At 48.5% G+C, this 23,124-nt stretch overlaps 1 protein-coding gene across 1 annotated transcript in view; it reads left to right on the top strand.

Moving 5' to 3' along the window:
- lamc1 (laminin, gamma 1) overlaps positions 1–23,124 on the top strand; it is a 142,509-nt gene that overhangs the window by 68,138 nt on the left and 51,247 nt on the right. Inside the window, exons 4-10 of the mRNA XM_072441962.1 lie at positions 7,416–7,591; positions 8,565–8,753; positions 9,784–9,901; positions 13,555–13,653; positions 14,354–14,490; positions 14,970–15,089; positions 15,179–15,368. Of these exons, the coding sequence (XP_072298063.1) occupies positions 7,416–7,591; positions 8,565–8,753; positions 9,784–9,901; positions 13,555–13,653; positions 14,354–14,490; positions 14,970–15,089; positions 15,179–15,368 (1,029 nt within the window). The remainder of the gene's footprint in view (positions 1–7,415; positions 7,592–8,564; positions 8,754–9,783; positions 9,902–13,554; positions 13,654–14,353; positions 14,491–14,969; positions 15,090–15,178; positions 15,369–23,124) is intronic.

Here is a 23,124-nt window from a genome sequence, read left to right as displayed (position 1 = left end):
ATAAACACAATGAAGTATGTCATGCTCAGGACCATTACAAATTGACAATATTCAGGCGAGACTAAAAAAGGATGTTTTGTTTATGTTTGTGCTTCTGTAGTGTAAGTTCTGAAGCCCTGACAGTGTGACATGTGCACATCTGCAGAAACTAGAAGGCCTAAGCTTTCCCATGATGCATCACACTCACATGTGGAACATAAGATCCTCTTTTAATAAGCAATGACATTTGGGTCCAACTATTGTGCACAGGGCGAAAATAGGTGGGTGGTAACAGGTTAATGGGTAAAAGTGGTTATTTCAGAGCCTAATTCTGCCAGAATACGGGCCACTTTTCCCACATTAAAACAGCTTAAGTCTTATTTTTGATGTTTGGTTCCATTTAGCTTTAAAACATTGTTATAATGATAAAAGTATAATCACTGGAACTGTTACATTTCTGCCTGGTATAAAAACAGTCTTTGACTTTCACCTTTTCCTGTGTGTTTTGATCCTCGCGTGGCTCACCTCACGCTCACCTCACGCTCACCTCACGCTCACCTCACGCTCACCTCACGCTCACCTCACGCTCACCTCACGCTCACCTCACGGTCACCTCACGCTCACCTCACGCTCACCTCACGCTCACCTCACGCTCACCTCACGCTCACCTCACGCTCACCTCACGCTCACCTCACGCTCACCTCACGCGCACCTCACGCTCACCTCACGCTCACCTCACGCTCACCTCACGCTCACCTCACGCTCACCTCACGCTCACCTCACGCTCACCTCACGCTCACCTCACGCTCACCTCACGCTCACCTCACGCTCACCTCACGCTCACCTCACGCTCACCTCACGCTCACCTCACGCGCACCTCACGCTCACCTCACGCTCACCTCACGCTCACCTCACGCTCACCTCACGCTCACCTCACGGTCACCTCACGCTCACCTCACGCTCACCTCACGGTCACCTCACGCTCACCTCACGCTCACCTCACGCTCACCTCACGCTCACCTCACGCTCACCTCACGGTCACCTCACGGTCACCTCACCTGGTGAGTGGGGCCCGTAGGCCCCGTTCATCTGCTCATCTGAGGAGGAGAGAGACTGTTCTCTAGATAAAGACTGCAGTAATCAATCAAACAACACTTTGGGCACATATATGAGGACCAAAAGCACTGTAAGAAGGTTAAAAGCTCGATCAAAAGTCAAAACAAACGCATAATTGAGACAAATTATCGTGAGTCTGCCCCAAATAAATTGTCGCAAATTTTTTGACCCGCAGTGACCGCCAGGGGTCGGGCTTCAACAGTCCAGGGGTCGGGCTTCAACAGTCCAGGGGTCGGGCTTCAACAGTCCAGGGGTCGGGCTTCAACAGTCCAGGGGTCGGGCTTCAACAGTCCAGGGGTCGGGCTTCAACAGTCCAGGGGTCGGGCTTCAACAGTCCAGGGGTCGGGCTTCAACAGTCCAGGGGTCAGGCTTCAACAGTCCAGGGGTCAGAGGCTTCAACAGTCCAGGGGTCAGAGGCTTCAACAGTCCAGGGGTCGGGCTTCAACAGTCCAGGGGTCAGAGGCTTCAACAGTCCAGGGGTCAGAGGCTTCAACAGTCCAGGGGTCAGAGGCTTCAACAGTCCAGGGTCAGGCTTCAACAGTCCAGGGGTCGGGCTTCAACAGTCCAGGGTCAGGCTTCAACAGTCCAGGGGTCAGAGGCTTCAACAGTCCAGGGTTATGCTTCAACAGTCCAGGGGTCAGAGGCTTCAACAGTCCAGGGTTATGCTTCAACAGTCCAAGGGTCAGAGGCTTCAACAGTCCAGGGGTCAGAGGCTTCAACAGTCCAGGGGTCAGGCTTCAACAGTCCAGGGGTCAGAGGCTTCAACAGTCCAGGGGTCAGGCTTCAACAGTCCAGGGGTCAGAGGCTTCAACAGTCCAGGGGTCAGAGGCTTCAACAGTCCAGGGGTCAGGCTTCAACAGTCCAGGGGTCAGAGGCTTCAACAGTCCAGGGGTCAGGCTTCAACAGTCCAAGGGTCAGAGGCTTCAACAGTCCAGGGGTCGGGCTTCAACAGTCCAGGGTTATGCTTCAACAGTCCAAGGGTCAGAGGCTTCAACAGTCCAGGGGTCAGAGGCTTCAACAGTCCAGGGGTCAGGCTTCAACAGTCCAGGGGTCAGAGGCTTCAACAGTCCAGGGGTCAGGCTTCAACAGTCCAGGGGTCGGGCTTCAACAGTCCAGGGGTCGGGCTTCAACAGTCCAGGGGTCAGAGGCTTTCAACAGTCCAGGACGGAAAACGTCTCAATCGACCCGATCAGGAGATTAAATCTCCCAATTTTAAGATATTTCAATCGACCTTTTGTACGCCGTTATCCTTTATTTTGGTAGCGAAGGCGAGCAGGGGGAACAAGCGGGGGGAACATGTGGGGGACACGGGCGCCGCCATGTTTGTTGTGATGACTCTGCTGGCCGTGTTTCTGTCCCAGAATGCAAAGCGCAGGTCAAATTTAACATGAAGCCACACCATTACGCAGAAGGACATGAGCGGTGGCGAGGGCAGTGGCGCTGACAGAGGCAAACTTAAAAGTAAAAGTAAATATAGGTTCACTCCTTCATGGTCTGTTCAATACAGAAACATATGGAGGACTGAAAATCAAAGCACCTGCGTCGTGCAATGCGTTATTTGTCCCTTGGGATGTAACACAAGTTGACCAGCGCTATAACATTATTTCACACAGCGCTTTTGGGAAGAACAATCGGTGAGTCGGCGCAATATTAGAAAAATAAAAGAATTTGACAAAATGCTGATATTTTTTTCCAGTGGTTAGTTTAAAGGTTGAATGGACGATTTTTTTGGCCCAAATCTGAGTCTTATTTCCTCGTGGCGTGGACGACCGATTAGTCCTGCCACGTGTCAATCATAAAACGCACCTGTCGCTCACCTGCAGCCGCGTGCGGCTCGTCCCACGTTTCCGCGTGTCTAAGCGCATTGATCTATCATAATATAGTTCCCTCAGTGTACGGGACAAAATGAAGACGGAGAAAGACAGTTGGAGCTGACGCAGAAGTGGACAGAAATCTACGGGAGACGAGAGATGTGATGTGATCCACGCGCTAATAAACAAACACACGTGTGTGTTGTATCAGTCCACACGGGGGAGCGGCATGAGCACGGGGGAGCGGCATGAGCACGGGGGAGCGGCATGAGCACGGGGGAGCGGCATGTGCACGGGGGAGCGGCATGTGCACGGGGGAGCGGCATGAGCACGGGGGAGCGGCATGTGCACGGGGGAGCGGCATGTGCACGGGGGAGCGGCATGTGCACGGGGGAGCGGCATGAGCACGGGGGAGCGGCATGAGCACGGGGGAGCGGCATGAGCACGGGGGAGCGGCATGAGCACGGGGGAGCGGCATGTGCACGGGGGAGCGGCATGAGCACGGGGGAGCGGCATGAGCACGGGGGAGCGGCATGAGCACGGGGGAGCGGCATGAGCACGGGGGAGCGGCATGAGCACGGGGGAGCGGCATGAGCACGGGGGAGCGGCATGTGCACGGGGGAGCGGCATGAGCACTTCCGCCTGCGTTCTCAAATCGCCGAAAAATCGTCCATTGCACTTTTAACACCGGGTTGGTCGAGTTACGGGAAACAGACATCATTTTGCGCAGCCTGATCCAGTGTCGATGTTTTCTCTATATATTGTGCGATACTAGCTGGCTGCTTTGATTCAGGACAACACACAAAATGATGCTATGATTAGCAGTAAGACTTTATCCCTGTAAGTGATTCAAATAAGTTCAGACTGAGCTCTTGAACATCAATCTAAAACTAAAGTAGAATCATCCTTTTGAACAGAAAGACTCAAACATTTCCATCACTGTAGGAATACTTTGTCTGACCACAGTTTCCATCCGGCTCTGCCAAAGACACACCGGAGACAATAACCTGTGAACGTGTCCCGTCGTGTCCCAAAGACGCTCGCTCCCTCAGGCACCGCACGCATCTGTTTTCTCAGCGGAAAGGAAAGCGACGGCAGAGCTGTTTGGAGATCCTTTAATTCAGCATTGTTTCATTCTGTCACATCCTGGCATTTGCTGTTGAACTGTAATAAGCCTGGGCCTGGTGGTCCTTCTCACCTCGTTATGGTGGGGATATTTTGTGATTCATTGGTTCTCTGTTTGATGGAGCTGCTTAAAAACACTTTTCCCTCACCCTCTCCTCCAATTGGTCAGTTCTGATCGAGTGACTTGTGACCGTGACGACCATGGCACGACCATGGCACCCCAGACCCGTTCATTTACCCCAGGCTAGTTTTTCTTTCTGACATAAATAGGTTGTTTTATCATTGTTCATTGTTTTATGTTGCACTGAATCACCAGGACGGGGTGCACGGTGGCAAAGGCGGTTAGCGCTCTTGCCTCCCAAGAAGGAGATCATGGGTTCCATTCCCAGACCAGACCAACATCACATGATCTCTCTGGGTGGAGTCTGCATGTTCTCCCCGTGTTACCGTGGGTTCTCTCCGGGTTCTCCGGCTCCTCCCACCGTCCAAAGACATGTATGTGTTAGGCAAAATTGGTGACTCTAAATTGGCCTTAGTGAATGAATGCGAGAGTGAACTGTCTGTAATGTCTGTCTCTGTGTTGGCGACACAGAGACATAGTTGACAACTATGCGACAAGTTGGCCACTGTCCAGGGTGTACCCCGCCTAAGGCCTGGGATAGGCTCCAGTCACCCGCGACCCCAAAAAGGGAACAAGCGGTAGAAAATGGATGGATGGATGAATCACCAGGACAAGTTCCTATGTTTGTTCATTGACAATGATTCAGTTAAGTTATATTTCTATATCATTGTGGGCAAGTTACAGTGAAGACACTTGACTAAGTTCTCCCACTTAGAAATGTGTGTGTGTCTGTGTTGTGTGTCTGTGTTGTGTGTGTGTTGTGTGTGTTGTGTGTTGTGTTGTGTTGTGCCTTTCTTGACCTGACGACAGATGGAAAGTAGCCAATAAGCTAATTCTGGCATATTTACGCAGTATGTTCATTAAAATGCACTGCACGTTTTAAATAAATAAATCTACACACTACCAGCAACCAGCTCTATAACCAATAACCAGGTCTTAACTCGATCTATAATCATTTAAGAGTCTGTATTGACTAGTTGTAAAAAAAGAAAAGAAAAGTCTAACCAACTGGGGGATGGATTTAATTGGCCGAGCAGCAGTGCAGAGGACCCGGCCTTCTTGGAGTCCTTGGAAGGGGAACTGGACAGTGCACCGACCGGGGACTCCGTTGTTCTACTGGGGGACTTCAACGCCCACGTGGGCAATGACAGTGACACCTGGAGAGGGGTGATCGGGAAGAACGGCTTCCCCGATCTGAACCCGAGCGGTGTTCAGTTATTGGACCAGGACACAGGCCGGAGGTCAATGATCGACTTTGTTGTCGTGTCATCTGACCTCCGGCCTGTGTCTTGGACACTCGGGTGAAGAGAGGGGCGGAGCTGTAGAGCACCACCTGGTGGTGAGTTTGATCCACTGAAGGAGGAGGAAGCCGGACAGACTTGGCAGACCCAAGCGCATTGTGAGGGTCTGTTGGGAACGTCTTGCAGAGCCCTCTGTCAGTAGGGTATTCAACTCGCACCTCCGGGAGAGCTTCTCCCATGTCCCGGGGGAGGCTGGGGACATTGAGTCCGAGTGGACCATGTTCTCCGCCTCCATTGTTGATGCGGCTGCTCGGAGCTGTGGTTGCAAGGTCTCCGGTGCCTGTCGTGGCGGCAACCCCCGAACCCGGTGGTGGACACCGGAAGTAAGGGATGCCGTCAGACTGAAGAAGGAGGCCTATCAGGCCACTCTGGCTTGGGACTCTTGAGGCCGTTGACAGGCCATGGAGGAGGACTATTAGTCGGCCTAAAGAAATTCTGGCAAACCGTCCAGCGCCTCAGGAAGGGGAAGCAGTGTCTCACCAACACCGTTTACGATGCGGGTGGAGACCTGCTGACCTCAACTGTGGATGTCGTCGGGCGGTGGAAGGAATACTTTGAGGATCTCCTTAATCCCTCAGTCACGTCTTCCGAAGAGGAAGTAGAGACTGAGGACTCAGAGGCTGACTCATCCATCACCCAAGCTGAAGTCACTGAGGTTGTTCGCAAACTCCTCGGTGGCAGGGCTCCGGGGGTGGATGAGATCCGCCCTGAGGACCTAAAGTATCTGGATGTTGTAGGACTGTCTTGGTTGACACGTCTCTGCAACATGGCGTGGCGGTCGGGGACCGTGCCTCTGGACTGGCAGACCGGGGTGGGGGTCCCTCTGTTCAAGAAGGGGGACCGGAGGGTGTGTTCCAACTACAGAGGGATCACACTCCTCAGCCTCCCGGGTAAGGTCTATTCCAAGGTACTGGAGAGGAGAATCCGACCGATAGTCGAACCTCGGATTCAGGAGGAGCAGAGTGGTTTTCGTCCCGGTCGTGGAACACTGGACCAGCTCTATACCCTCCATCGGGTGCTCGAGGGTTCATGGGAGTTTGCCCAACCAGTCCACATGTGCTTTGTGGATCTGGAGAAGGCTTTCGACCGTGTCCCTCGGGGTGTCCTTTGGGGGGTGCTCCGGGAGTACGGGGTCCGGGGCCCTTTGCTCAGGGCTGTCCGGGCCCTGTATGACCGGAGCAGGAGCTGTGTTCACTGCATGTTCCCAGTGCATGTTGGACTCCGCCAGGGCTGCCCTTTGTCACCGGTTCTGTTCATAGTTTTTATGGACAGAATTTCTAGGCGCAGTCAGGGGTCGGAGGGTGTGGTCAGGGGTCAGAGGGTGTCCGGTTTGGGGACCACAGGATCTCATCTCTGCTGTTTGCAGACAATGTCCTGATGGCTCCATCAAACCCGGACCTGCAACATGCACTGGGACGGTTTGAGCCGAGTGTGAAGCGTCTGGGATGAGAATCAGCTCCAAATCCGAGGTCATGGTTCTCGACCGGAAAAAGGTGTCTTGTTCTCTCCAGGTGGGTGGGGAGTCCTTGTCCCAAGTGGAGGAGTTCAAGTATCAAGTAAGAGGGACTACGTCTCTCGGCTGGCCTGGGAACACCTTGGGATCCCCCCAGAGGAGTTGGAGGAAGTGTCTGGGGCAAGGGAGGTGTTGGATCCACTGCTTAGACTGATGCCCCCTCGACCCGGCCCCGAATAAGTAGAAGAAGGTGGATGTATGAGAGAACACACTTTTTCTGAAGAAGAGCCTTAATCAGGGAGTCCGCGGTCCACAGTTTGAGAACCGGAGACCTTTGTTTTTAAGCATAGTTCAAACTGTAATCACACACACATCATCACACACACACACACACACACACACACACACATGTGTACCTGACCCCTCCCTCATGGCTCCTGTGGTCAGCTGGAGTCCAGCCCAAGTCACTTATTGTGAGAAGCAGTTGTTAATCCAATGCTTTTGTTCAGGTGCAAGTGCAACGGTCACGCCAGCGAGTGTGTGAAGGACATCGGGGACATCAGGGGGAGCCTGGTGTGTAACTGCAAGCACAACACACAGGGGCCAGACTGTGACCACTGCAAACCCTTCTACAACGACCGGCCCTGGAGACGAGCCACTGCAGACAACTCCAACGAATGTCTCTGTGAGTAAAGCACAGCTCAGACACTGTAAAGACCTTTGTCAACAAAGTGTTAGAGTCATAGTTTAATCGCTCTAAAAGCAGCACAAGGGCCGAAGCTGGCCTCTGACCTCAGAGCCCTCTGAGGTCAGAGCCCTCTGACCTCAGAGCCCTCTGAGGTCAGAGCCCTCTGACCTCAGAGCCCTCTGAGGTCAGAGTGGGCTCAAACTAATTGAGCAACTAATCTCAGCTAATTGATTATTAGGATGATTGGCCACTAATATGCTCATCAGATATGGTTGTCTGGACGACACACATGGACCTGAACCTCGTTCCTCTTCATGGTGTTTTCAGTCTGAAACAAATACTGTCTGTGGTGGATTGTGACACCTGAGACTTTAAAGCAGCTCAATACTTCACTAAAGGACATTTATGTGATTATAACGAGACTCGTTTGTCCCAATGAAAACTGAGTCTGAAGAAGAGGCAATATAAACAGTGCACTACACGTGTGTGTAGTGCAGTACACATACGTGTAGTGCAGTACACGTGTGTGTAGTGCAGTTCAGTGCAGTACATGTATGTGTAGTGCAGTACACGTGTGTATAGTGCAGTACATGTATGTGTAGTGCAGTACATGTATGTGTAGTGCAGTACACGTGTGTGTAGTGCAGTACACGTGTGTGTAGTGCAGTTCAGTGCAGTACATGTATGTGTAGTGCAGTACACGTGTGTATAGTGCAGTACATGTATGTGTAGTGCAGTACATGTATGTGTAGTGCAGTACACGTGTGTGTAGTGCAGTTCAGTGCAGTACATGTATGTGTAGTGCAGTACATGTATGTGTAGTGCAGTACATGTATGTGTAGTGCAGTACATGTATGTGTAGTGCACATTATGCTTTGAGTAATACAAATGAATGTTGAATCATGTTAGTAATTCATTGCAGAGTTGCATGATGGGATGTGTGTATTTCTGACCCGTGTGTATATTTTAGCCTGTAACTGTAACGGGAAGAGTTCCGAGTGCTACTTCGATGCAGAGCTGTACCGGGCCACAGGCCACGGGGGCCACTGCCGGAACTGTGCCGACAACACCGACGGCCCCAACTGTGAGCGCTGCCTCGACAACCACCACCGCGACCAGACGGGGAGCCGCTGCCTGCCCTGTGGGTGCAACGCCATCGGTGAGAAGCACCTTCACACACCCCACAGGGTCCTGAGACCGCCACAGGGTCCTGAGACCGCCACAGGGTCCTGAGACCGCCACAGAGAGAGAGGGACGGAGGGGGGACTGTTAATATTGAGCATGAAAGGAATTCTGTTCAACCACCAAACTGTAAAGTGTGGATAGTCAATACTGTGACAGAAAAGTGGGGATCACTGAATGTAGTCCAGAGGGATAAGAAGTGCTCTATATATAAATATCAATAACTATGTTTCCACCTTTATACAATTTGTATATTGTCTATTTTTTGCATAGGAAAAGCGAATAACAAATGCAAATTTGGTTCAGTTTAAAGTGTTCTGGCCCGGAGGCTTTATTAGACAGGAAAGGACGGTGTGAAATGAGATGAGAGAAGGGAGGACATGCAGCAAATTGTAGGAGCCGGGAATCAAACCCACGACACTGTGGCCAGCTACACCTGGAGCCCGGCGTTATTAAAGATGGAATGGACGATTTTTTTTTCAGCAAATTTTTATCATATTTCCTCGTGTTGTGGATAAATCATTTGTCCTGCCACGTATCAATCATAAAACGCACCTGTCGCTCACCTGCAGCCGCGTCAGGCTCGTCCCCACGTTTCCACGTGCCTAAGCGCATGGATCTATCATAATATAGGTCCCTCAGTGCACGGGGCAAAATGAAGACGGAGAAAGACAGTTCGAGCTGACGCAGAAGTGGACAGAAATCTACGGGAGACGAGAGATGTGATGCGATCCGTTGTGCTAATAAACAAACACACGTGTGTGATGTATCAGTCCACACGGGGGAGTGGCATGAGCACGGGGGAGTGGCATGTGCACTTCCACCTGCGTTCTCAAATCACCGAAAAATCGTCCATACCGCCTTTAAAGCTTCAAAATGTGCATTAAAATGAAAGTAATGAAACCCGACCACTGATATGTGTGACTTTACTAAACCTGTGGCACCTCCAACTTGTTCGACACTCGTTTGTATCTGAGTTGAAATGAATGTGACATGTTTGTGTCCAGGCTCCGAGTCCCCACAGTGCGATGACCGAGGGCTCTGCTCCTGTAAGCCTGGACTCACTGGAGAGAAGTGTGACCGCTGCCAAAGCGGCTTCCACAGCATGAGCGAGGCCGGCTGCAGGTAAGACCAAGTCTTTCCTTGTATCCTTCATCCATCTTCTGCCACTCGTTCCCATTGGGCGCACCCCGCCTAAGGCCCAAAGTCACTGGGACATGGCTCATGGGGGGCAGGGGCCAGGGTTTACAGAGACACAAACACTCTAACCTATGGCCCCTAGTGAATGAATGTGAGAGTTTCCAGTTGACCTAACACAGGCATGTGTGGGAGAGCGCTGACCACTCTGCCACCATGACCACTCTGCCACCATGACCACTCTGCCACCATGACCACTCTGCCACCATGACCACCCGTATAGTACTGTAGTAATATTAATGATATATAATACAACAAAGCTATAGGCCAATATTAATATTAATATTAATATTAATATTAATAATATTATTAATAATATTATTATTATAGAAAAAGCTTCAGTTGTTTCATCTGGACTCAGTTTGAAAAAATAGACGTTTCGACTCTCATCCAAGAGTCATTGTCAATAAAAGAATTTAGGTGGAGAACTCCGATATTAATACTGTTCTGTGGTAAGACCCGCCCATTGGGAGGAGCCGTCCTGAAGTAGAAAGAGTTGTTTGTTTCAACAGAAACTCCCCCTTGTATCTACCGAGCCTATTCAGACCTTTAATGGGCTGTTAGAATCCTCTTTGTCTTTGTGAGACCCTGGCTCAACCACCCTGAGGACCTGATTAGCATCTAAATGTCCTGGTCCTGGTCCTCTACCTTTCCAGGGGTTCAGTAACCCATTATAAATAACAGGAAGATTAAACCTTAGCCCTCCATTTCTGTTTAAAGAAGGTGTTTCTTTTTTAACAAAAATAGCTTCCTTGACTCCTCTTTCAAACCATCTTTTCTCCTGCTTCAAACCTTCACCTCACCGTCTTCAAACGAGTGATTAGAGGCTTCAAGATGGAGATGCACGGCACTCTGAGGTCCTGAACTTGTATTTCTTCTGTGATGATAAAGCCTCTTGTGTAGAGGCTGTTTCGTCTCACCTATGTAACGTTCTTTACAGCTTTCTTCACTGCATTGGATCGAATAAACTACATTGCTCTGTTTTTGAGTCGGCAACTTGTCCTTTGGGTGAACCAAAGTATTGTATTACAGACTGTATCCTGGTGAAGCCATGCCTTGCATTTATGGCCTTCCAAAAATACACAAGAAGGATGTTCCACTCAGACCCATAGTGTGCAGCACAGATTCCATCACTTACAATGTGGCCAAGCATTTAACAACTATATTGGCTCCGCTTGTGGGGAATTCGGAACATCATGTGGAAAACACGCACAACTTTGTGGATAAAGTGAAACATCTCCAACTGGACCCAGATGACCTCATGGTTTCATATGATGTTGTGTCCCTGTTCACCTGCATCTGACCTCTGACCTCTGATGCAGTAGCAGCAGTGAGGATCAGACTGCAGGAAGACACCACCTACAGGAAAGGACCAAACTGACACCTGAACACATATGCAAACTGTTGGACATCTGTCTGAACACCACTTACTTTCAATTCCGGGGACAATTTTACAGACAGATTCATGGCTGTGCCATGGGCTCGCCCGTCTCTCCCATAGTGGCCAACCTGTACATGGAGCACTTTGAGAAGAAGGCACTGTCCTCATTCTCAGGCATAGCCCCAAAACTGTGGCTTCGCTATGTCGATGATACTTTTGTAACAATCAAGAAACAAGAGCTGGAAACCTTCTCTGATCACATCAATGCTGTGGACCCACATATCAGGTTTACAAGAGAAGACGCTAAGGAGAACCGCTTGGCCTTTCTTGATTGTTCCACGATCAGAGGAGAGGACGGGAAACTCCAAATAGAAGTATATAGGAAACCTACACACACGGACCAGTATCTGCTCTTTGGTTCCAACCACCCACTACAGCACAAGCTGGGTGTGATCAGAACCTTACAACACAGAGCTCAAGGTGTGCCCATCAGCTCAGAGGGCAAGAAGAAAGAGGAAAAACATGTCCGAAATGCCCTCTCAGCCTGTGGTTACCCCGCTTGGGCTCTCAACAGAGTGAAGAGAACCAAGAAGCAGGACAAAAGGGAAACTGAACAGAGAAGGAAGGGTGTCTCTATCCCTTATGTGTCTGGCCTCTCGGAAAAACTGCAGAGAATTTTTAGACAACACGAAGTCCCTGTTTATTTTAAACCAGGAAACACTTTAAGACAAAAACTGGTTCACCCAAAGGACAAGTTGCCGACTCAAAAACAGAGCAATGTAGTTTATTCGATCCAATGCAGTGAAGAAAGTTGTAAAGAACGTTACATAGGTGAGACGAAACAGCCTCTACACAAGAGGCTTTATCAGCACAGAAGAAATACTAGTTCAGGACCTCAGAGCGCCGTGCATCTCCATCTTGAAGCCTCTAATCACTCGTTTGAAGACGGTGATGTGAAGGTTTTAAGCAGGAGAAAAGATGGTTTGAAAGAGGAGTCAAGGAAGCTATTTTTGTTAAAAAAGAAACACCTTCTTTAAACAGAAATGATTCAATCTTCCTGGTATTTATAATGGAATACTGAACCCCTGGAAAGGTAGAGGACCAGGACATTTAGATGCTAATCAGGTACTCAGGGTGGTTGAGCCAGGGTCTCACAAAGACAAAGAGGTTTCTAATAGCCCATTAAGATTCTGAATAGGCTAGCTCGGTAGATACAAGGGGGAGTTTCTGTTGAAACAAACAACTCTTTCTACTTCAGGAAGGCTCCGCCCAATGGGCGGGGCTTACCACAGAACAGTATTAATATCGGAGTTCTCGACCTAAATTCTTTTATTGACAATGACTCTTGGATGAGAGTCGAAACGTCTATTTTTTCAAACTGAGTCCAGATGAAACAACTGAAGCTTTTTCTACTATGGAACACGCCTGGACGAATGAGGGATTACACCGACTTATTATTATTATTATTATTATTATTATTATTATTATTATTATTATTATTATTATTATTATTAATATGACATGATCGACTTAAAGCGCTGCGTTCTTAGGGCCAGACAGAGGTCAGTGTTAGAACAGAGGTCAGTGTTAGAACAGAGGTCAGGGATGGAACAGAGGTCAGTGTTAGAACAGAGGTCAGTGTTAGAACAGAGGTCAGTGTTGGAACAGAGGTCAGTGTTAGAACAGAGGTCAGGGATGGAACAGAGGTCAGTGTTAGAACAGAGGTCAGTGTTAGAACAGAGGTCAGGGATGGAACAGAGGTCAGGGATGGAACAGAGGTCAGTGTTAGAACAGAGGTCAGTGTTAGAACAGAGGTCAGTGTTGGAACAGAGGTCAGGGATGGAACAGAGGTCAGGGATGGAACAGAGGTCAGTGTTGGAACAGAGGTCAGGGATGGAACAGAGGTCAGGGATGGAACAGAGGTCAGGGATGGAACAGAGGTCAGGGATGGAACACTCCACACATTAAAGATGGAAAAAGTTGTGAAATGTATCTTGGTCTCGTTTTTGACTCCTTGGTAACTAGGCATTTTATAAACAACTTTTAAAACATGTTTCAAACGGCCAAAACCTAATCTTGGTCTCATATTTGACGTCTCTAAACCTGCCCTTATAACAGGAGTGTGTGTGTTCTGTCCCCTGTGTCCTGTGTGTGTCCTGTGTGTGTTCTATCCCCTTTGTGTCCTGTGTGTGTCTCTCAGGCCCTGCTCCTGCTCCACATCAGGCAGTACTCAGGAATGTGACCTCCACACGGGCCAGTGTCGCTGCAAGGAGCACGTGGAGGGCTTCAGCTGTGACCGGTACACACACACACACGTGCACGCACACACACACACACGTGCACGCACACACGTGCACGCACACACGTGCACGCACACACGTGCACGCACACACACACACACGTGCACGCACACACGTGCACGCACACACGTGCACGCACACACACACGTGCACGTACACACACACACGTGCACGCACACACGTGCACGCACACACGTGCACGTACACACGTGCACGCACACACGTGCACGTACACACACACACGTGCACGCACACACGTGCACGCACACACGTGCACGTACACACGTGCACGCACACACGTGCACGTACACACACACACGTGCACGCACACACACACACGTGCACGCACACACGTGCACGCACACACGTGCACGTACACACGTGCACGCACACACGTGCACGTACACACACACACGTGCACGCACACACACACACGTGCACGCACACACGTGCATGTACACACACACACACATGTACACACACGCACGCACACACACACACATGTACACACACGCACACACACACACACACATGTACACACACACACACACACATGTACACACACACACACACACACATGTACACACACGCACACACACACACACACATGTACACACACACACACTTATTAGACTACATTACAAATAACTTATGACTGAATAATGAACTTGAAGGTGACTTTACAAACTGGTTTTGCAGGTGTAAACTGGGCTACTTCAATCTGGACCACAACAATCCCCAGGGATGCACGCCCTGCTTCTGCTTCCAGCACTCGTCTGTGTGTGACAGTGCAGAGGGCTTCAGCATCCACACCATCTCCTCCACATTCGACACAGGTACAAGTACCACACCCACCTCCACTAAGAGCCTCTACTGCCTATGGGCCTGTCAGGAGGGTCTACCTTTGTGTCTGTGGTAGGGCTGGGTATTGAGAAGACCCTCGCGATACGACACATATCCCGATACATTTTTGAAATAAGGGTCCTAAAAATGTACCAAACAGGTCATGTTTTTACTCTGCATAAGAAAATGTATGACAGCACTTATTTTTAGATCCATTCTGCTCTAATAACTTCAGCAGGTGTTGGGCCCTGGGGAGCAGGTGTTGGGCCCTGGGGAGTTGGGCCCTGGGGAGCAGATGTTGGGCCCTGGGGAGTTGGGCCCTGGGGAGCAGGCGCCGGGTCAGAGCACCGGGTCAGACACTGCTGCACGTGCAGTCGCTCAGACGTCGCTGTCCCGTCCTTCTTTTTCGGCCTGGTAGTATTTGCTTGTACGAGGTAAATCCAAGGCTCATGTGCATGTCTTTGTCCTGCAGACACGGAGCAGTGGGCCGCTCAGCAGAGGGACGGCCTGTCTGTGCCTGTGCAGTGGACCAGTGCTCAGGAGGTCTCCCTCATATCAGAAGACTACTTTCCCATGTACTTCATGGCTCCAGGTAAACTCAGAACTGTTGCAGAAAATGCTTTGCATTCATTTCTAGATTTTGATTGGCGTTGTCCTCCTTGTTCTGCTCTCTTCCTCTAGATAAGTTCTTAGGGAACCAGCTGTTGAGCTACGGGCAGAACCTGAGCCTGAGTTTCCGGGTGGACCGCAGAGACACCAGACTGTCTGCTGAAGATCTGGTCCTAGAGGGGGCCGGACTGAGAGTGGCTGTTCCCCTGATCGCTCAAGGAAACGCTTATCCCAGTGAGAACATGCAGACCTTTGTCTTCAGGTGGGCACTCCACGTGTTTGAGAACACTCCACGTGTTGAGAACACTCCACATGTTGAACACTCCACATGTTGAGAACACTCCACATGTTTGAGAACACTCCACATGTTGGAGAACACTCCACATGTTGAGAACACTCCACATGTTGAGAACACTCCACATGTTTGAGAACACTCCACATGTTGGAGAACACTCCACATGTTGAGAACACTCCACATGTTGGAGAACACTCCACATGTTGGAGAACACTCCACATGTTGAGAACACTCCACATGTTGGAGAACACTCCACATGTTGGAGAACACTCCACATGTTGGAGAACACTCCACATGTTGAGAACACTCCACATGTTGAGAACACTCCACATGTTGAGAACACTCCACATGTTGAGAACACTCCACATGTTGAGAACACTCCACATGTTGGAGAACACTCCACATGTTTGAGAACACTCCAATTAAATTTAGTTTAATTGTCAATGTTGTTAATTGTTCAGTTACATAATTCTCACTTCAGGCATTAGAAAAATAAATTGAAATAAGATAAGAGAAATTAAGATATTCCTTTATTGTCCCACATGGGGAAATTTCATTGGTGCAACACAGGTAGATACAGAGGTAGATACAGAAGAACAGATCACTTATAGGAAGTCTGAAAAACACTTTCAGTAGAAGATCTCCTATAAATAAATAAAAACTCCCATAGACAAATAAATACATAAATACCATTGCATGTGATCCCGACAGTAATTGCACATGAATATGTGTCACGACAGCACATGAATTGCACATGAATTCCAACAGTAATTGCACATATGACAGAATTGCACATCAGTATTAGGTTAGGTCAGTATTGCGACGGGATAACGTGACGATCTCCGGGTAAGACGACTGTTCTCCGCAGTTTCATGAGTTCCTCCTTTGTGGAAACGCGGTACGGCGCCGGCCGGGGGGCTGGGCCGGAGCCGGGGGGCGGGGCCGGAGCCGGGGGCGGGGCCAGAGCCGGGGGGCGGGGCCGGAGCCGGGGGGGCGGGGCCGGAGCCGGGGGACTCAGAGCCAAGACACATCGCAACGACACGACGAAAACACTCAATCCAGCCGAATAAAGTCAAAACACGTTAATTTAAAGCGATTCCAGTGCGTGTCCGTGCGAACGTCAGTGCGATCGTTCGTGAAGTTCCTCTTTCATATAAACGTGTATATAAACGTGTATATAAACGTGTACCGACGACACGCCGTACTTTAGCGCGGCCGGAGGGCGCGGGGGGCGGAGCTAGCTCACGTCACAACAACACAACGAACGCAACGAAAAACGCTCAAATCCAGCCGAAAAAAGTCAAAAACAGTTGAATTAAAAAACTATTCCAGCGCGTGTCCCTATCGTACAGTAAAATAGAAAAAATATACTAACTATATTTACAAAATATAGGAGATAAAGCACAATAAGTGTGAGAAAGAAGAGAGAGCGTTTACACCGGGCTGCCAGCTGTACCAGCGCCTTATGACGACATGACGAAATATGAAATGAAAATGAAATATAAACACACTTGTGCAGCGTGTGGTGTTTCATGTCGTAGACGTTAACGAGGAGCTACATTAGGCTTATTATGAGGGGAGTGTTTAATTATTCATGCTGACGAGTTTGATTGTTCTAAAGTCACTTTTGAAGTTCCACAGACAATGTTGAATGGTAAATTTGACTTTTTCGTTCAGTGGGACGATTGTTCCCTGATTGTGTTGTAGGAAAAGGCTGTTTGTTTGGGTCTGACACACAGCCCCCTGGTGGCACTACAGGGAGGTGCAGTTATACACTACGTCCAGACCACTGCAAACACCCTTTACATCAGACCACTGTGAACACCCTTTACATCAGACCACTGTGAACACCCTTTACATCCAGACCACTGTAAACACCCTTTACATCAGACCACTGCAAACACCCTTTACATCCAGACCACTGTAAACACCCTTTACATCAGACCACTGTGAACACCCTTTACATCAGACCACTGTGAACACCCTTTACATCAGACCACTGTATACACCCTTTACATCAGACCACTGTAAACACCCTTTACATCAGACCACTGTATACACCCTTTACATCAGACCACTGTAAACACCCTTTACATCAGACCACTGTAAACACCCTTTACATCAGACCACTGTAAACACCCTTTACATCAGACCACTGTATACACCCTTTACATCAGACCACTGTAAACACCCTTTACATCCAGACCACTGTAAACACCCTTTACATCAGACCACTGTATACACCCTTTACATCAGACCACTGTAAACACCCTTTACATCAGACCACTGTATACACCCTTTACATCAGACCACTGTAAACACCCTTTACATCAGACCACTGTATACACCCTTTACATCAGACCACTGTATACACCCTTTACATCAGACCACTGTGAACACCCTTTACATCAGACCACTGTAAACACCCTTTACATCAGACCACTGTAAACACCCTTTACATCGGACCACTGTGAACACCCTTTACATAGGACCACTGTAAACACCCTTTACATCAGACCACTGTAAACACCCTTTACATCAGACCACTGCGCACACCCTTTACATCAGACCACTGTAAACACCCTTTACATCAGACCACTGTAAACACCCTTTACATCCAGACCACTGTAAACACCCTTTACATCCAGACCACTGCGCACACCCTTTACATCAGACCACTGTAAACACCCATTACATCAGACCACTGCGCACACCCATTACATCAGACCACTGCGCACACCCTTTACATCAGACCACTGCAAACACCCTTTACATCAGACCACTGCGCACACCCTTTACATCAGACCACTGTAAACACCCTTTACATCCAGACCACTGTAAACACCCTTTACATCCAGACCACTGTGAACACCCTTTGCATCAGACCACTGTAAGCACCCTTTACATCAGACCACTGTAAACACCCTTTACATTTACATCAGACCACTGTAAACACCCTTTACATCAGACCACTGTAAACACCCTTTACATCAGACCACTGTAAACACCCTTTACATCCAGACCACTGTAAACACCCTTTACATCAGACCACTGTAAACACCCTTTACATCCAGACCACTGTAAACACCCTTTACATCCAGACCACTGTAAACACCCTTTACATCCAGACCACTGTAAACACCCTTTACATCCAGACCACCGTAAACACCCTTTACATCAGACCACTGTAAACACCCTTTACATCAGACCACTGTAAACACCCTTTACATCCAGACCAGTGCGCACACCCTTTACATCAGACCACTGTAAACACCCTTTACATCAGACCACTGTAAACACCCTTTACATCAGACCACTGCGCACACCCTTTACATCAGACCACTGTAAACACCCTTTACATCAGACCACTGCACACACCCTTTACATCCAGACCACTGTAAACACCCTTTACATCCAGACCAGTGCGCACACCCTTTACATCAGACCACTGTAAACACCCTTTACATCAGACCACTGCGCACACCCTTTACATCAGACCACTGTAAACACCCTTTACATCAGACCACTGTAAACACCCTTTACATCAGACCACTGTAAACACCCTTTACATCAGACCACTGCACACACCCTTTACATCCAGACCACTGTAAACACCCTTTACATCCAGACCACTGTAAACACCCTTTACATCAGACCACTGTAAACACCCTTTACATCAGACCACTGTAAACACCCTTTACATCAGACCACTGCGCACACCCTTTACATCAGACCACTGCACACACCCTTTACATCCAGACCACTGTAAACACCCTTTACATCCAGACCACTGTAAACACCCTTTACATCAGACCACTGTAAACACACTTTACATCAGACCACTGTAAACACCCTTTACATCAGACCACTGTAAACACCCTTTACATCAGACCACTGTAAACACCCTTTACATCAGACCACTGTAAACACCCTTTACATCAGACCACTGCACACACCCTTTACATCCAGACCACTGTAAACACCCTTTACATCCAGACCACTGTAAACACCCTTTACATCCAGACCACTGTAAACACCCTTTACATCCAGACCACTGCGCACACCCTTTACATCAGACCACTGTAAACACCCTTTACATCCAGACCACTGTAAACACCCTTTACATCCAGACCACTGTAAACACCCTTTACATCCAGACCACTGTAAACACCCTTTACATCCAGACCACTGCGCACACCCTTTACATCCAGACCACTGTAAACACCCTTTACATCCAGACCAGTGCGCACACCCTTTACATCAGACCACTGTAAACACCCTTTACATCAGACCACTGCGCACACCCTTTACATCAGACCACTGCGCACACCCTTTACATCAGACCACTGTAAACACCCTTTACATCAGACCACTGCACACACCCTTTACATCCAGACCACTGTAAACACCCTTTACATCCAGACCACTGTAAACACCCTTTACATCAGACCACTGTAAACACCCTTTACATCAGACCACTGCGCACACCCTTTACATCAGACCACTGTAAACACCCTTTACATCAGACCACTGCACACACCCTTTACATCCAGACCACTGTAAACACACTTTACATCAGACCACTGTAAACACCCTTTACATCAGACCACTGTAAACACCCTTTACATCAGACCACTGTAAACACCCTTTACATCAGACCACTGTAAACACCCTTTACATCAGACCACTGCACACACCCTTTACATCCAGACCACTGTAAACACCCTTTACATCCAGACCACTGTAAACACCCTTTACATCAGACCACTGTAAACACCCTTTACATCAGACCACTGTAAACACCCTTTACATCAGACCACTGCGCACACCCTTTACATCCAGACCACTGCGCACACCCTTTACATCAGACCACTGTAAACACCCTTTACATCCAGACCACTGTAAACACCCTTTACATCAGACCACTGCAAACACCCTTTACATCAGACCACTGTAAACACCCTTTACATCAGACCACTGTAAACACCCTTTACATCAGACCACTGTAAACACCCTTTACATCAGACCACTGTAAACACCCTTTACATCAGACCACTGTAAACACCCTTTACATCCAGACCACTGTAAACACCCTTTACATCAGACCACTGTAAACACCCTTTACATCAGACCACTGCAAACACCCTTTACATCACACCACTGCAAACACCCTTTACATCACACCACTGTAAACACCCTTTACATCAGACCACTGTAAACACCCTTTACATCAGACCACTGTAAACACCCTTTACATCAGACCACTGTAAACACCCTTTACATCAGACCACTGTAAACACCCTTTACATCAGACCACTGTAAACACCCTTTACATCCAGACCACTGTAAACACCCTTTACATCAGACCACTGCGCACACCCTTTACATCAGACCACTGTAAACACCCTTTACATCCAGACCACTGTAAACACCCTTTACATCCAGACCACTGTAAACACCCTTTACATCAGACCACTGTAAACACCCTTTACATCAGACCACTGTAAACACCCTTTACATCCAGACCACTGTAAACACCCTTTACATCAGACCACTGTAAGCACCCTTTACATCAGACCACTGTAAACACCCTTTACATTTACATCAGACCACTGTAAACACCCTTTACATCAGACCACTGTAAACACCCTTTACATCAGACCACTGTAAACACCCTTTACATCCAGACCACTGTAAACACCCTTTACATCAGACCACTGTAAACACCCTTTACATCCAGACCACTGTAAACACCCTTTACATCCAGACCACTGTAAACACCCTTTACATCCAGACCACTGTAAACACCCTTTACATCCAGACCACCGTAAACACCCTTTACATCAGACCACTGTAAACACCCTTTACATCAGACCACTGTAAACACCCTTTACATCCAGACCAGTGCGCACACCCTTTACATCAGACCACTGTAAACACCCTTTACATCAGACCACTGTAAACACCCTTTACATCAGACCACTGCGCACACCCTTTACATCAGACCACTGTAAACACCCTTTACATCAGACCACTGCACACACCCTTTACATCCAGACCACTGTAAACACCCTTTACATCCAGACCACTGTAAACACCCTTTACATCAGACCACTGTAAACACACTTTACATCAGACCACTGTAAACACCCTTTACATCAGACCACTGTAAACACCCTTTACATCAGACCACTGTAAACACCCTTTACATCAGACCACTGTAAACACCCTTTACATCAGACCACTGTAAACACCCTTTACATCAGACCACTGCACACACCCTTTACATCCAGACCACTGTAAACACCCTTTACATCCAGACCACTGTAAACACCCTTTACATCAGACCACTGTAAACACCCTTTACATCAGACCACTGTAAACACCCTTTACATCAGACCACTGCGCACACCCTTTACATCAGACCACTGTAAACACCCTTTACATCAGACCACTGCACACACCCTTTACATCCAGACCACTGTAAACACCCTTTACATCCAGACCACTGTAAACACCCTTTACATCAGACCACTGTAAACACACTTTACATCAGACCACTGTAAACACCCTTTACATCAGACCACTGTAAACACCCTTTACATCAGACCACTGTAAACACCCTTTACATCAGACCACTGCACACACCCTTTACATCCAGACCACTGTAAACACCCTTTACATCCAGACCACTGTAAACACCCTTTACATCCAGACCACTGCGCACACCCTTTACATCAGACCACTGTAAACACCCTTTACATCCAGACCACTGTAAACACCCTTTACATCCAGACCACTGTAAACACCCTTTACATCCAGACCACTGTAAACACCCTTTACATCCAGACCACTGCGCACACCCTTTACATCCAGACCACTGTAAACACCCTTTACATCCAGACCAGTGCGCACACCCTTTACATCAGACCACTGTAAACACCCTTTACATCAGACCACTGCGCACACCCTTTACATCAGACCACTGCGCACACCCTTTACATCAGACCACTGTAAACACCCTTTACATCAGACCACTGCACACACCCTTTACATCCAGACCACTGTAAACACCCTTTACATCCAGACCACTGTAAACACCCTTTACATCAGACCACTGTAAACACCCTTTACATCAGACCACTGCGCACACCCTTTACATCAGACCACTGTAAACACCCTTTACATCAGACCACTGCACACACCCTTTACATCCAGACCACTGTAAACACACTTTACATCAGACCACTGTAAACACCCTTTACATCAGACCACTGTAAACACCCTTTACATCAGACCACTGTAAAAACCCTTTACATCAGACCACTGCAAACACCCTTTACATCAGACCACTGCACACACCCTTTACATCCAGACCACTGTAAACACCCTTTACATCCAGACCACTGTAAACACACTTTACATCAGACCACTGTAAAAACCCTTTACATCAGACCACTGCAAACACCCTTTACATCAGACCACTGCACACACCCTTTACATCCAGACCACTGTAAACACCCTTTACATCCAGACCACTGTAAACACACTTTACATCAGACCACTGTAAACACCCTTTACATCAGACCACTGTAAACACCCTTTACATCCAGACCACTGTAAACACCCTTTACATCAGACCACTGTAAACACCCTTTACATCAGACCACTGTAAACACCCTTTACATCAGACCACTGCGCACACCCTTTACATCCAGACCAC

This window comes from Eucyclogobius newberryi, unplaced genomic scaffold (assembly GCF_026437365.1).
Source record: "Eucyclogobius newberryi isolate DKJ021-1_F unplaced genomic scaffold, fEucNew1.0.hap1 SCAF_12, whole genome shotgun sequence".
NCBI classification, from domain to species: domain Eukaryota; kingdom Metazoa; phylum Chordata; class Actinopteri; order Gobiiformes; family Gobiidae; genus Eucyclogobius; species Eucyclogobius newberryi.
Note: the sequence above shows the minus strand (reverse complement) of the source record. Positions and strands in the feature narration are given on the sequence as shown.